Below are 15,675 nucleotides of genomic sequence, written 5' to 3'. Positions count from 1 at the left end.
TGAATTGATGTATTGATAATGGGAGAGAAAGTGTCAATTATTTGAGCATCACTGATTGAATTACCCTTTGGAAGGTTAAGTCTTGATCATTATCGGAAGGATAAAGATTGTTTTTGGAATTAAATGACTTTAAAAGGATGATTGGAAACTATCATTATGTTTTCTTCACTTATGGTATGGATGATCACTTTAAGTCAATTTTTTAATTTATGAACAAATCATCATAATTTTTTAATTCATTTCCATTTTTAATTAAAATTTAAATAATGTATTTAAGTTTGTTCTCTATATAATACACTTTTGAAGACCGACGATAACATTCTTAATTAAGGATTAGTTTTAAAAGAATTAAAATTTATAAAAATATCTTAGATATGGTTATAATTCGTTTGAATAATTTTTTCTAAAAATACTTTTAGGAAAAAAAAGAATTTTTTATTAATTAATCATTAACTAATTTATGAGCTCTTCTTATTTTTTGTGTTAGAAGTACTTTTACATGCCAACATATCTTAAAAATGTGTCATCAAATAAAAAAATCATCATATACGTTTTTATTTTTCAAATTAGTCAAATGTTATTTTTAGTCTATTCTGATGGAGTTTTAGCCATTTAAATATTCAATTTATGATGTTTTTACTGTACGAAGAATTAAAAAAATCACGAAAAAGATAGAATAAAAAATGACATTTTGGAGACTAAAATAAAATATCCTTAAATTTGAAATACTAAAAATAAATTTAAGGAAAAAAAAAAAGGAAGAAGGAACGTGAGTAAAGCAGTTGCAATGTGCGATAGTGGGTGGCCACAGAGAGAGAAAGATAAGAAGTAAGGAGGTAGTAGGCAGTGTGTTTGTTTGTGTTGTGTTGGGCGTTAAGGATGGTGTTGAATTGCAAAAGCAAAAACATCCTCCTTTTAGTTTTGTTAGCCATAGCAATAGAAACGGGATGGTCATCAGAAGAAGAAAGCAGCATCATATCACGATTCCAGCAATACCTGAAAATCAACACTGCCCAACCCACCCCGCGTTACCACGAAGCCGCCGATTTCCTGATATCCCAAGGTAAAGCCCTCTCCCTGGAATCCCAAAGCATTGAGTTTGTGGCAGGCAAGCCACTTGTCCTTCTGAAATGGGAAGGCTCAAACCCTAACCTCCCCTCCATCCTCCTCTATTCCCACACCGACGTCGTCCCATCGGAGCACTCTAAGTGGACCCACCACCCCTTCAGCGCCCACCTCGACTCCTCCGGCCGCATCTTCTCCCGAGGCTCTCAGGACATGAAGTGCGTCGGCATGCAGTACCTCGAGGCCCTCCGACTCCTCAAGTCCCACAACTTCCGCCCCCTCCGCTCCCTCTACCTCGCTTTCTCCCCCGACGAGGAAATCGGTGGCCACGACGGTGCCGAGAAGTTCGCTGACTCCTCTATCTTCCAAAGTATGAACGTTGGCGTTGTTCTTGACGAAGGTCTGGCTTCTCCCGACCCCCATTACCGGTCTTTCTATGCCGAAAGGAGTCCCTGGTGGTTGGTCATCAAGGCCTTTGGTGTTCCCGGCCATGGCGCCAAGCTTTATGATAACTCTGCCATGGAGAATCTCTTTAAGAGCATTGAAAGTATCCGAAGGTTCCGCTCCTCGCAGTTCGACTTGATCAAGGCCGGCTTCAAGGCCGAAGGCGATGTTGTTTCTGTTAATATGGTCTTTCTCAAGGCTGGAACTCCATCTCCAACTGTAAGTCAACTCCATCTAGCTCTACACCTTTTTACATTCTCTTGTTGTGTAATGAAATTTATCATGATTTTCTTTTTTTAGATCTATCCTGCTTATAGTCATAGAATAGAAGATAAATATTGCAAACATACTCTTTTTTCAACGCACCCTCTTGGTACTAGGTGAATTTAAAGGCTGGTTTCCCGAGTGATTTGTTGGCTTGGAGTTTAGTAAATCAAAAAACAAAATTAGGTGAAGTGAAATTAATGTATGTGGATTCCATCCATTTCCCATTTAGACGGTCTTATTACCAAACTAATAGGACCCATGTGATTTTTAACCAATGAAAAACAAGAGTATTAGAGAGTATGTTACTAGTATACTCTTCAACATTGTGTTTTCTCTCACCATGTCAATATTTGACAATACATTTGAGTGGAATCCACAAACAAAGACATGGTTGCTATTGACTTGAATTAAATTGACACGTTTCATATGCTTTAGAAACCATTACAGTTTGCTGATCTGTTATTCCCTGATGATTCTGTTCTCTGTATTTTGCTCTGCCAGGGTTTTGTCATGAATTTGCAGCCTTCTGAAGCAGAAGCTGGATTTGATATTCGGGTGCCACCCACTGCTGATCCAGAATCGTTGGAGAGGCGCATTGCTGAGGAATGGGCACCTTCATCCCGCAATATGTCATTTACTGTAATTAGCTAATTATTCACTCTTTCCTCTATATTTATCTTCCATGGAATGTGATTTTCACTATAGAAATTTGTGCCCATCTGAACCTTCTTCCTTTTTTTGAACTAACATCTGCACTAGAACATATTAGATCATAACCTTCATCTTCTGCAATTTTCATCACCCTTTCAATTAGATAAAAGTTAATGTCATGACATGGGTAATGCTGTCTAGTGTTTAGATCTAGAACAAAGAAAACAAAGGACAGAAAACGGTTGAAAATTCTATTTCTATTCTAGCTGGTACTGAGGTAAGGTTATATGTGTAGGGTATGGATGCATGTTTAAGATGCCTGTAATAGCACAATTCTTTGTCTTTTGACAGTGCTTACTGTGAACTGTACTTGCATGTATATATGTAAAATAAAGCTAATGCTAAAAATAATGGAACATGTTGAAATTGATAAATTTAATTTAGATACTTTTAGTATTCAAACAAAACAAAGAGTGGAAGACATTAAGGTATTTGTTTGTTTGGGCCTTTGGGGATGGAGATTAATCCAGGCTAGGCTTTATGAATAAACTGACTTTTGAAGGATGGTTGGAAACTGCCATTCTGTTTTCTTAAGTGATGGTATAGGCGATTACTTTTGGTCAAATGTTCGTCTACGTACAACATGATTGATTATTTGAAGACTTTTCTCCTTATGATAATATATCATCACTAAATAGATTCTGCATCTAATTTCTTTTAGCTCGGGCAGTTCAAACAGAAGGCGCACACACGAGATAAGTCTGGGAAACCAATCCTCACCAAAACTGATAGTTCCAATCCCTGGTGGGCCCTTTTAGAAAATGCTGTCCAAAAGGCTGGTGGGAAACTTGGTAAGCCCGAGGTCTTTCCCGCCGCTACAGATTCACGCTACTTCCGTGAACGTGGATTACCAGCAATTGGATTCTCACCTATGGCAAACACTCCTGTTCTTCTACATGACCACAATGAGGTGATTCCTTTAATTTATTGTACACATAATCGATCAATTTGTTAGTATGCTTATTTGCACAAGAAATATCACTGTCTTTAGAATCATATATCTGATTTGTTATTTAGAACTGAGGATTTCAATGAGTCCTAATTAAGATAAGGCTTTCATGAAGATGCATTGCATTAGCTCTGTCTTGGCTAAAACAATGTAGTCATGGACAAAAATTTCAGGTTGATTTTACACTTCTATTTTATTCCATGTTTTTTTCTTAGTACAGTTGTTGGGATCCCCGGGTTAACTTTAGAGTTTAGACTCTTTTGCTATGGCTTATTTGCCTGACCAGAGATTAGTCAGTTGGAAATAAAATTGTCTCATTAAACATATAGGAGTCATCATTGAATATATAACTGCCTCGACTTTGTGTTTGTTCTAGGGAATGTTATCAGGCTTGTTTGAGTTGGGTAGTATTCTAGTGGGAGAAGGTAGTGCCAGAATGTTGTCTTTACAAAATGAGGAGTGTTAGTACCGCATTCTCTAACACACTCTTTACCATTGGTTAAAATTTATTGGAAACTACAAAATCATGAGTGAGGAACAAGTGTGACTCACAAACTTTGTGATTTTCAATAAATTTCGCCATTTCAGTCAATAATAAAGAATGTATTCAAAAGAGTGTGTTACCTACATTTTTCTTACAAAATATCACTTTTGTTTGGACATATAGTCTCACTAGCATAGAAGTTGACTCTTTTTTTTTTCTCTCTCTTTTTTGGGTATGAAATTGCACTAATGTTTGTCTATCTTTGAGAAATATTTGCACTACATTCTCTAACACTTTTTTTTAACAAACTCCTTTTTACTATGTAAACTTCATAGCATTAGAGAGTGTCTTGTTAGAAACTCTTCATAGCACCTCTCTGGATTGACTTTATCTGTATTTAGTTTGGAGTTCAACTTTGACGTGAGCATTGCTTATCCTTCATGCAGTTTCTGCACAAAGATGAATACTTGAAAGGGATTAAAATCTACGAGTCAATAATTAAGGTATATGCATCGTTGGATGATAATGGAAGAGATGGAGCATCCAAAGATGAGTTATGAGCAAGTGGTGTGGCACCTACCCCTACCTAATTCTCATTTTCTGCCTTTCCTTATGTAACAATAGAGAGGAAAAATAACACCTCAACTGACTTTGTTGTAGCTTCTGACACATAACAATAAAGAGGAAACAAATATGTTTGTTTCAAACTTTGCTCAGAGCAACTTCACCCTTGCACGAATGCTTTCATAAATAATTTTCTTGTGCACAATATTATGAAAACTCAATCCTTCATTTAATTGCGTTAATAGGTTCTTTTGCTTCTAAAAGGTGCCTTATGTATATTAATTGATAAATTAAGGAGAAACCGAAAACAAGGATTACAATATGGTTTAGTCAAACTGGAAGGCGTTTTATCAAATCACCTGAAACTAAACTTGAATATTTACAAATAAAATATCAAAATGCCTTAAAAACATGGTTAGGTGAGTTATTGTAGCTATTATTTTGAATTGAAATAGATTGTGGTTTGGTCTATTAGGCATGTAGGTTATGTTTAGTCATTATTTGGACCTATTTAATAATAATGTGGTACACATTAGTTCGATTTTTTTAAACGCATTTAGTTCTGTCAATATTGGCCATCACGGGACTCATCATAATCAAGTAAAATTATCCCAAAAAACAAAAATAAAAAGATCAGGTTGATGTTTATCAATAATTAAATGCAATTTTAAATTTTGTAAATGATTTTATTATACATAATTATCATAAATGCACATTAAATTCTAATTAATGAATTAAATTTTTTTTTTAATGTCCAAGAATTCTTATGACTAACTTACCCCTTAAATGGATGGGATTTTGAGCAAACAATAATCCATAAGTGTGAATTTATATATGTAATAAGAGATTTATGATCAATCAGATAAGTTTTACATTCATTTTTAAGAATCATCATTCTTGAAATTCATAATTCTTGAGAAATTCTTGACAAGAATTATGATTTTTGGATATAAAAAAATTTCCCTTTTCCGAAACACAGCCTAAAACTATAAACAAAATAAAATATGGTATTCAAAATCCTTAATAAAACCTGAATTTTTTTTTGCTCCCGAATCAATCGGCATTGAATTGAAAGGGGCATTAGGAAGTAGCGTGGATGGAAACAAAGTAGAACTAGAATGAGAATTTAGACAAAGATTATAAGAAAAATAAATAATGAATAATTAATTATTTAGATATATATATATATATGTAGTTGAGTTGAGTTTGGAAGGCGCCGTTGTAGTTGTAGCTGTAGAAGGGTGAGAGAAGATGTTTCCTCAGGAGAATCATAGTAACGGCTATCAGCATCAGCAGGGTTACAGTCACAGAGAGCGAGTCCGTCGGGGCACTTGCAGGTCACGTGCCTCCACTTCCTCACACTCTCACTCCGTTAGGGTTTACGACCAACCTCGTCCTCCTTGCACTGATTTCGACGTCGCCTATTTCCATTCCTACGCTCACCTTGGCATCCACCAAGAGATGATCAAGGTAACACTTGTCTTCCTTCTTTTCTTTTCTCATTTTACCTTTAGTTAATGCTCTGCCCTGCAGGATCGTGTGCGTACTGATACTTATAGGGATGCAATCATGCAGCATCAGAGTTTCATTGCAGGCAAAGTAATTTTTCCACTACGCATATTATTTGATCTCTTCACTCTTTGCTTCTTTTCTATGCTTGAACCTGCTACCACTGCAATTTAATATATTTTACTGGACTTTTTGCTTTGCATTTTTATTTACTCTGCAAATGTTCATTTCTATTTCTTGATGGAAGAGAAATAACACTCTTTAGAAATTTACTCTATTAATTAATGCAACACTCTTAACTTAGATGATTGAATCCCTGTTGCTGATAGGACTTATAGAACCCTAATCCTAATGTGATACTTACATGAATGCAAAACCTTGGTCAAAACTAGACTTCAGCCTCTATATAAATGTTTATAGAAAGAAAGTTTCGGGGAGAGAATTCAGTGGTTCAACAAAATTGTGTTTGGAGTACTTAATACTTTGTCTCTGAACCAACTTGACCAATCTTAATAAATGGACACTCTCTCAAACTGATCCCTACCAATGTTTCCTTCTTTGTGCTCATGTGCCTCTAATGCCCTGCTGCCCTTGCCTTTTTCATCCTAAAGTACACCTTTTGATGAGTGGGAGGTTAATTCTTATCCTCACACTCAATTAACCTTATTTTTACACTTCATTAATAGATTAGTAAGTTTTTTTTTTTTTTTTTAAAATTAAGATCTACTCACCTAACTGTTAAATGTAAATTTTCTGTATTCTATTTGGGAATTCTTGCAATATGATAAATTGCAAAAATATGATGCCTCTATTTTATTCTTAATTGTTATCTTATTACAACTCTTGGCCTAAAGAGACGACTTTTTTCAACTGAAGTAGGTCAGTAGGTGGCTGACTGAATCCATGTGGAGGGCTTCTTGTTGGGGGTTGTGTTATTATACAGTCAACAAATGAATGATACTTGTGTAACATATACTGTGTCTTGGATACAGATCTAACCATTGCTATCATCTGCCTTCAGGTTGTCGTTGATGTTGGATGCGGTACAGGAATCCTTTCTATATTTTGTGCTCAGGCTGGTGCAAAACGGGTATGCTCTTTCAAAATAACATTCATATATCATTTAAGTAATAAGGGAAGATTGCTGTTATATATATATATATATATATATATATACACATACATATAAGCAAAATTGTTTTATTTCCTGTGAACCCTTTCCTCAGTTTCTGACTCACATGCAATGTTATGTTGTTAGAAGTTTTTCAAATAAAAGAAAATTATTATTTTGAAATTCTTCTTCGCCATGATAATATTGGATCTGGCATATTCTGCGTTTATTTGTTTTAAGTTTGCAGTTGTTCAAATCATGATTTATACTGAAATTTTTTGCACCTTTTCTTATTACATTCTGGAGATGCTGGATGCATCATGAATGGGTTTCTTTAGGCCCTGTATTTCTCCATTTCTTTTATTCTCAACTTCTTCTGTTCTATATTTTTAAACTGTGGAAAATCTTAGGTACTTATTCTCTTTCGGATTAATAATGTATATTGCTGTATTCTTTGAACCTTATTTATTTTTTGTTTTAGATTAGGCTTTTAATTTACTTGTTTCAAACTTTATTTTTTTCCATCATTAAAGCATTTGACATGCATGATGTTGTGGAATATTTGTCTTGCCAGGTGTATGCAATTGATGCCAGTGACATTGCCCTGCAGGTAATTGTCAAGGATCATAGTTTTCATTTGTATAAGCTTCATTTAGTTTTGGTGTAAGTTTGTAACTAAAAACACTTAATTTTCTATTTGTACCAATGGGCAGAACTATTACAGAAATGTGGCCTTCATTCTGGAACTTTTAGATATATCTATGGCATTACAAGCCAAAGTATTTATTTTTTTCAAAAGCACACAACTTAGGGCCCTAATCAGCACACCAAACAGAATGACATTGTACAGGAGCAGGGTTGCTGGGTAGAAATAGAATAAGTTAAGCTATCTTTGGGATTGACTTCCATGCTAGATTGAGTTCTAAATGACTATGTATAACCCAATGGATTGTATATTATTATCTTATCCAGTGTTTGTTGAAGATATAACATGAATGCAATATTTGGGCTATTGTATCATTTGTATGAATACAATTCATGCTACTGTAGCATCAGTAGCTCATACTGTATATGCAATCTACAATAGCCATGCAACAATATTGTGAATCATAATTATGACTTACAGTAGTATGAAGAGTTCTCATTGACAATAGACCAAATAGCAATCCAATGTTGCTATTTGAAAGACTGCAAGAATTCTCACTAGGCCTTTTCTGTTTTCCTTACCTATAAAGCGTTGTAACTTGTAATGATTTTTTTTCTTATAAATTTTTCTTGTAGTGAATTATATTACTTTGCTCAACATTTTAAATTTTGTAAATTGTAATACCAGTTGTTGATTGATTATCAGTGTGCCTACTTATTCTTTTTTCATCTCTTCTGTCTTGTACAATTTAGTCGTTGCTCTTGTTCTGTTTAATTTCATCTTTTCTTTTTGTGGGATCTAGGGAGCAAAGAATTGAGTTCTTATGTAGTTGTTCTATAAGTTTAAATAAAGGTTGAGGTTTTGAATTTTTTTTTTTGAATTGTGATTCTGTGAATAAGTTGGTTAAGTAGCACTTTTTTTTACCTTGAGTAGGTGGTTTCAACTAGTTATTTTCTCTTGCAAGCAGGCAAATGAAGTTGTGAAAGCAAATAACTTGTCTGATGTTGTTGTTGTATTGCATGGGCGAGTTGAGGTAGACTCCTTTGACCAATATATGCTTTTCATTTTTCATAGATGCTATACTTTATACCATAGTTACCTAGTACATGTTACTCTTCAGTATGTGTATGGGTGCATGTTACGTAGCACATCATATGCCGGGGGTATACTTAGTTTTGATATATTATTTAAATTTGTAACATGTTTTATAATATCAATTAGTATCTATTAATATAATTTTTTGATTTTTTTCAAATTTACAATATTTATGCACACACATATATAATTACTTTAAATTAATTTTTCTTATATTTTAATAATTATTTTAGATTAATATATTTTGTTCTTTTTCCCTTAACAAGGTGTTGATCCTCTTTCCAAAACTAATTTTACTATTTAAATATTTTTAACTTTTACCCTTCTAAACCCCAACCGTGGCCTCTTCCTACTGCAGAAGCATCTTTCAATTTCTCTCTGTCTCTTTCATTTTTTTCTTCCAGTTTGCACCATCCTCTTTGAATCCCCTTCTATTGTCTTCTTCCAGAAGTGCTTTTTCCTCTTCCCCTCTTATAATTCCTATTATGTTAAAAAAACCCTATTATGTGAAATGTTCAAGGAAGAAGGGCTTCAAATCCTATTTATGTCTCTGAAACATAAAATGCATTAGAAAATGGGGAAAATAACTATTTAGCCCCAAAATCCCTTAACAACATTGTTTCAGGATTAAAAATGAATATTTGAAGCCTATATTATCAAGGTAGCACTGCCATAGCATGTGAAAAGCTGCTGTTGTGGCTGCAACAACTACTAGTGAAAACATCTGCTATTTGAATCCCATAACAGCCCAGAGCCGTTCTAAGTTGCTACTATGCTGTAGCATGCCATTGACTACTATGGGTCAATCATGTTGGCATCTCTTTATTGTCCAATTAATTTATGAAATGTGTTATATGATGCTGAGATATAGTTTCACCTCAGTCTATATTATACCAAACAAATAAATTGAATGTTGCTCTAGTATTACAAAACAATGTAGGTGAATAATCCACTATCATTATGATCAATAAACTTGAAAAGCAAATTCTGTTTAGAATTTTATAAAATTGGTTGGGTACTTGGGTACAGTACATCTAGCCCCCCTATTTTTGAAATAAAAATGTACTCCTTGATAAAAACAATAAACTTATATGGTAAAGGTCTTCTAACAAAATTTGAAAATTTAAGAAGTGAACGAGAAACTGGAATCTCAACAGTTAAATTAAACTTAAGTCTAATTCAACAAATAATGTTTGTGAGCGTGAAACTCTTCGAAAGAGTTGTATGAAAAGATTGAAGCTCTATTTATTTGAGTCACGAGAGCCACTTCTCCATGTATATTTTCACCACCCCAGTTTGTGATTTGCTTAGGTTTTTGTCTTCTTTTTATCACCATCCCACTCCAAATGTATGATGTAGTGATTACATATATAGCCATTGTGAGTTACTTAGCCTTTTTCTTTTCATCATATTTTTTCTTATCACCATCCCACGGGAAATGTAATATTTGGGGTTTACATGGCCTTGGGTTCTCCTACAACGATGGCTATTATTGACTGGCTTTTTTGGTATGGTTCTCCAAGGCTGTATTAGATAAACCCACCTCTCACTGTAGTTTCTTCTCTTTTCTCTGTAACAAAATATCATATTTTTTTAGGTTTAATATATATTACTTTTAGGCATTTAGCAGATTCTACTTTGAAATTTTTATAGTTTTTCCTTTTTCAACTTTATATTCGTTACTAAGAACAAGCTGTATAATTTTATATTCACCATTGGTTATGCTTTTTGTGCAGGATGTTGAAATTAATGAAGAAGTGGATGTTATAATTTCCGAATGGATGGGCTATATGCTTCTGTATGAGGTACTTATTAGGATTTTTCTGATTGTTTGATTGAATGCATATTTTTTAATGTTGAAAGCTAAAGCAAATTTTCATGAGATCAGCAGAGCAAAACCATAAATTAGCTTTCAAGTTGACTGATAATTTAAAGTAAATTGAAATTAGGATTTTTTTTATATTGCTGCTTTTGAAAAGATAAATTTGGCTACGGCTCATTTGACACAGACACTCACAGAAACACATTGTTGGAGAGCAAAGATAGTCAACATGTAATCAACTGGACTGCGATAGTTGACATATTAGTTGACACTTGTTTAGAGACTGTATGATATCATATTGTTGGTGATTGTCCATTAATTTAGGAGATTCATTCAGATTTCCAATTCCAGTATCAAACAAAATCCTCTAATTGATTATGATTTGTACAGCTAGGAGAATATTCTTTTCATTATTTTAGGATCTCCTGTATATTCTTTCCTTTTTAATCTCTTGCCAATTAAGAGGAGATTATCTCTCAATTATCTCCTATTTTTAGTTCTAGATTAGTGTACAACTATTGACCTGAATGGACTAGAAATTTGATGGCTTCACTGATTTTCCAGTAGCTGGTTCAGTTCCTTTTTTTAAAATTTTGAAGTTTTCATTAGATTTCACAATAGTGGTTAGATTTCTCAAAGAAAAAGTCAAGGCATCTCCATGGTTAAATATCCATGGAGATGTAAAAGCAATGCTTGTAATTTATTGATATACTGTCTTCTTTTGAGTGGAGGAACCAAAATATTAAATGACATTTAGAATTTTTCTTTCTTTCATTCTTTTTCCTTTTTATTTTTTAGTTGGGGTTGTGGAAGGATGATTGCTTTAGTTCCAGCACACGTCGGCCCGTCTAAATGATACTAAGATATCAGCATGAACTTCAATTTCCCAGCTTCTAACAGTATTGGTTTGAAGATTTGTATTGGTTTGAAGATTTTTTTTTCTTGTAGAGCATGCTTGGAAGTGTTATTAATGCTAGAGATCGTTGGCTCAAACCTGGTGGTCTTATTCTTCCTTCAAGTTCAACGGTATCTCTTATTTATTTTGTTGCTTAAATATTGATATATTGTTTATTATTTATACTATAGGGAATACTCCTAAAAGGTTATTTGTCTTGTAGAAGTGTGGCCTATTATGGCTTCAAAATTGGATTTATGATTCCTTATGCATGGATCCTAGAATTGCTTGAATGTGTTTGGTGGTTAAATTATTACTTGATTCAGTTTATCTTTAATGAAGATTTGACCTTTTGGTGTGGTATAAAAAAAAGCTGATCCTTGGTGTACTTTTCTCCAGTTGTACATGGCTCCTGTCACTCATACGGACAGATACAGTGACAGTGTTGACTTCTGGCGCAATGTTTATGGAATTGATAGTGAGTTCTCTACTTGGTAACTTAAATGACATACCAGATGTTATGATGATTGTTGGAAACTGTTTATATTCTTAGGAATTGATGTCTAGGATAGTAGAATAGCCAGATTCATGTATAGTGACAATTTGTACTTGGGGATTTACATTTCTTATTATTGCTCATTAATGTAAATCAATCTGAAACGACTATAAACAAGAGAAAAGAGATACTGCTGAGTGCTTCTAAAATCTCAAACAATGTAATCAAAATATTCTAATATTCAATACAGATTCCCAAATCTTTAGTGTACTTGTGCAGACTTAAATGGAGGCTAAAACTTTATTTGCTTATTTTTCTGTGTGAGTAGAATGAGCATTGTTAGATATTGGAGATATCTTTAATTATGGTAATTTTGTCCTTAAATTAGGAAATTATAGGATTTAAATAATTATAGTAAATAGGCAATTATTTGGTAAAAGTTCAAGGACCAGCCGAGTAATTAAACCCACTACATAATAATACACTTTGCTGTGTACACTGACTGATAGAATCAACTGGTAATTTGGGGAAATTTAGGGATTTAGAACAGGACTAAGAGAGAACGAGAATATCCTTCTCCAGATCAGTATGATCCAAGAGGAAAAGGTGACATACAACTCAGGGCAATTCGAGAAATGAGGTGTCTCATATCACTGGAACACGGATTCAATGATGTCTCTTGCTTTCTCTTCTCAACAAATATAATTTAATCTGCTTCTAGAAATTAATTCTGCACTTTAAACAATTTTGTCAATGCATAAAACAATTGAGATCCTATCCTGGCTAAGAAACAGTTCATAATATTGCCGGGCTAGAAGAGTCTGGAAATATCCTATTTACTTTTATCTATTGCTTTTCTTTTCACATTTTTAATACTGCTTTTTGTTGCAGTGTCTGCCATGGTATCACTGGCTAAACAATGCGCATTTGAAGAACCTTCCGTGGAGACTATAACTGGTGAAAATGTCTTGACATGGCCACATGTGGTGAGTCCGCTAGTGTTATAGTTGCTTTAACTTTTTATTCCTTGTAACTGTTCAGGGATTTTAGCTTTTGTTATCTTATTTATTGAGAGGATGCGTTATTCAATGCATTTATACCTTTTTTTTTACTGATTTTACTGTTATTAAAGGGAGAAGAAAAATTACCTGATTAAACATTATTGGTTAGCATCAGTTAGTAATGTTGCTAACTTTACACCATTCATTTGATTATTGTAGAATGTTTAGATCACAAAATGTACTATTTGATTGAAATGTCTTGTAGTTTTTGTTTTAATTTGTAAATACTTTTGTACAATAACATGTTAGTTTGTGCCTGTATATATGAATGCATGTTTGTTTCTCTAATTCAAACTTTCCTTTTAGTTAGTATTTAGTATCATTTCTGAAAAAAATGTTCATTCACTATTACAGGTAAAATATATTGATAGTTATTCTGTTACCATCCAAGAGTTAGAATCTGTAACAGCCAAGTTTAAGTTCAATTCCATGATGCGAGGTATCCTCCTTTTGTCTTTTCTTCCTTTTCACTGGTGTATTGAGCCTCAGGCTGTCATCATCATGTTTGCTTGTTAGTTTTCACAGTGCTCTGTTATCATCCAATTTACTGACAAATTATTGTTTAATGAGATCTTGTATTATCACAGCATTAATTGAAATCTGTTTCCTGTTTTCTCCAGCACCACTGCATGGTTTTGCATTTTGGTTTGACGTTGAATTTAATGGGCATGCAATACCATCAACCAATTATCATTCGACAACTTCATTTGTTGACAATCATCAGATGAATGGTAGTCAGAGAAAAAGGCGAACAAACCCAAATGAAGCACTGGTCTTGTCCACTGCACCTGAGGACCCTCCTACACATTGGCAGCAGGTGCAGTATTTATTTTTTCAATTTCCAGTTTAAATATCTGGTTCTAGTTTTTTGTTCAATGAATGTATATACAAGTCTGTTCTCAATGCTTTTCTTAAGCATACATGAAAATAAAAATGTATAAGATGTCTTTGATCTGGTTGCTTATTTGTATTCAATTCTTAATAACTCCATAGTTGGATCCCAGCTATATGCTTGCGCCACACTTGCAGCAAGGATGTTATCACCTCACCAAGTAGCTTGTGGTGCAAGATTACATTGAAGCACAGCCACACACACCGAAAAAACTAAATATCCTTTGGCCATTCATAATATTAAGAACAATGTTAGTAACACTGTTTCTAAAGCATTTTTTTTATTGCAGTTGGATTTAGGAACAAGGGGCCTATTACTAATTGGTATAAATAGTAGTGTAAACATTTCAGTAGCAGTTTTTGAGAAACTTATTGTGGGGAGAGTGCTGAGACTCTCTCCTAAATGTTCCCATTTTTTCCCGTTGGAGATGTACACACAAGACCTAAAGCTTAAGCTTTTGGAATAGTTAGGTTTTTATTATTATGCTTGTTTTGAGTGCTGGAATATTATGTTCAAAATTGAATTTTCTTTTATTATTTAGGTGTCTTGATCTTGTTGATGTATTTTGCAGACATTGATATACTTTTACGATCCTATAGAGCTGGAACAAGATCAACTAATTGAAGGTTTGGTAACATTGTCACAGAGCAAAGAAAATGCTCGATTTATGAATATTCACCTTGAATATACGTGAGTCAAAACAATTTCTTTCACCAAAATATGCCTTTAGGGTAACTTTTTAATGGATTTCTGACTTTGTTCTCTGCCATTGCAGTTCAGGTGGTCGATCTTATGTGAAAGAGTCTGTTATGAGATGATCTTTTCTTGTATTTTGGCATTGTCTTTTGCATTAGCACTTGCACAACATTCTCTGATTGCAGCTTATATCTTTTCTGACTTCGTTTCTCCTGGAGAACTGAGGTAGCAGTTTGGTTCTTGAAAATCATTAATCTCTGCTTGCTAGATTAGAATGGAGCAACTGACGAACATGTTAGCATAGAGTTAGGTAAATCCCATGAAATTTTGTTGTAATTTACTTGATATAACACATCATTGAGGCGGATTATTTAAGTTATAATTTGTCCTTTCTAAAGCCTTTATTGTGGGGCCGAATCGTTTCAATTTTTTCTTGGAGTCTTACTGTAACATAGAGCTGTTTTCGAAGCATATTCTTGTCGAATTTATTTTATGTTCGTTAAAAAGTGGTGTACTGACTATCCCTCATATTTTCATATATACATCGGCCATTTTCCTGTATGGTTGTATGTTGCGTGTATTGATAGATTCCAATGTATCACCGTAGAGCATCGTTGCCTGGCTTGGTGTACTGACTATCCCTCGTGTTTTCATATATACAAGGATTAATTTGTAAGTACTATCACCTAGGACTAAGTGAGCATGAGTCGGGTTTATCTTGCCCATACCCGACTTAAAATTTTGCCTGGATCATTCTTTTAGATCCGAATTCGACCTGATCACAATTCGGAATACATGGGTCAAGATCCGGCGACCTGACTTTTTAATGTAATATATTGGTTTTAACATTATGTATAATTAAGTTTCTGAATAAAAGAAGAGTAAAAAAATTTAAATTAAAGTATATTTTCTAATATATATTGTAAAATAATTTCATTATAAATATAATATCATGTGATACAAAATAT

At 33.7% G+C, this 15,675-nt stretch overlaps 2 protein-coding genes across 5 annotated transcripts; both read left to right on the top strand.

Moving 5' to 3' along the window:
* Positions 1–762: 762 nt before the first annotated feature.
* LOC114403160 (aminoacylase-1) lies at positions 763–4,715 on the top strand. Of its 2 annotated transcripts, none has more exons than XM_028365943.1 (4): positions 763–1,728; positions 2,278–2,415; positions 3,158–3,397; positions 4,367–4,712. In XM_028365943.1, exons 1-4 carry the CDS (start codon positions 880–882, stop codon positions 4,478–4,480), a joined length of 1,341 nt encoding a protein of 446 aa, XP_028221744.1. In that variant the 5' UTR covers positions 763–879; the 3' UTR covers positions 4,481–4,712. The 2 variants fall into 2 exon arrangements, with proteins under 2 accessions (XP_028221744.1, XP_028221743.1); XM_028365942.1 differs by having other exon boundaries at positions 764–1,728; positions 3,149–3,397; positions 4,367–4,715.
* A 948-nt stretch (positions 4,716–5,663) lies between these two features.
* Positions 5,664–15,268, top strand: LOC114401762 (probable protein arginine N-methyltransferase 6). Of its 3 annotated transcripts, none has more exons than XM_028364343.1 (13): positions 5,664–5,954; positions 6,018–6,083; positions 7,015–7,083; positions 7,679–7,714; positions 8,718–8,783; positions 10,582–10,650; positions 11,616–11,693; positions 11,962–12,040; positions 12,950–13,044; positions 13,474–13,558; positions 13,740–13,936; positions 14,583–14,701; positions 14,792–15,268. In XM_028364343.1, the coding sequence occupies exons 1-13, from the start codon at positions 5,736–5,738 to the stop codon at positions 14,934–14,936; spliced, it is 1,323 nt and encodes a 440-aa protein (XP_028220144.1). In that variant the 5' UTR covers positions 5,664–5,735; the 3' UTR covers positions 14,937–15,268. The 3 variants fall into 3 exon arrangements, with proteins under 3 accessions (XP_028220144.1, XP_028220146.1, XP_028220147.1); XM_028364345.1 differs by having other exon boundaries at positions 5,670–5,954; positions 14,787–15,268; XM_028364346.1 differs by having other exon boundaries at positions 5,815–5,954; positions 8,684–8,783.
* Positions 15,269–15,675: the final 407 nt, after the last annotated feature.

The sequence above is a fragment of the Glycine soja genome, chromosome 20 (genome assembly GCF_004193775.1).
Source record: "Glycine soja cultivar W05 chromosome 20, ASM419377v2, whole genome shotgun sequence".
NCBI classification, from domain to species: domain Eukaryota; kingdom Viridiplantae; phylum Streptophyta; class Magnoliopsida; order Fabales; family Fabaceae; genus Glycine; species Glycine soja.
This window is presented reverse-complemented; position numbering and strand designations above follow the sequence as displayed.

Coding starts and splice junctions, on each gene's coding strand:
- LOC114403160 (XM_028365942.1), top strand. CDS start 880: ATGGTGTTGAATTGCAAAAGCAAAAACATCCTCCTTTTAGTTTTGTTA. Junction 1,729..2,277: donor CTGGAACTCCATCTCCAACT/GTAAGTCAACTC, acceptor TTGCTCTGCCAG/GGTTTTGTCATGAATTTGCA. Junction 2,416..3,148: donor CCCGCAATATGTCATTTACT/GTAATTAGCTAA, acceptor AATTTCTTTTAG/CTCGGGCAGTTCAAACAGAA.
- LOC114401762 (XM_028364343.1), top strand. CDS start 5,736: ATGTTTCCTCAGGAGAATCATAGTAACGGCTATCAGCATCAGCAGGGT. Junction 5,955..6,017: donor TCCACCAAGAGATGATCAAG/GTAACACTTGTC, acceptor TCTGCCCTGCAG/GATCGTGTGCGTACTGATAC. Junction 7,715..8,717: donor CCAGTGACATTGCCCTGCAG/GTAATTGTCAAG, acceptor TCTTGCAAGCAG/GCAAATGAAGTTGTGAAAGC.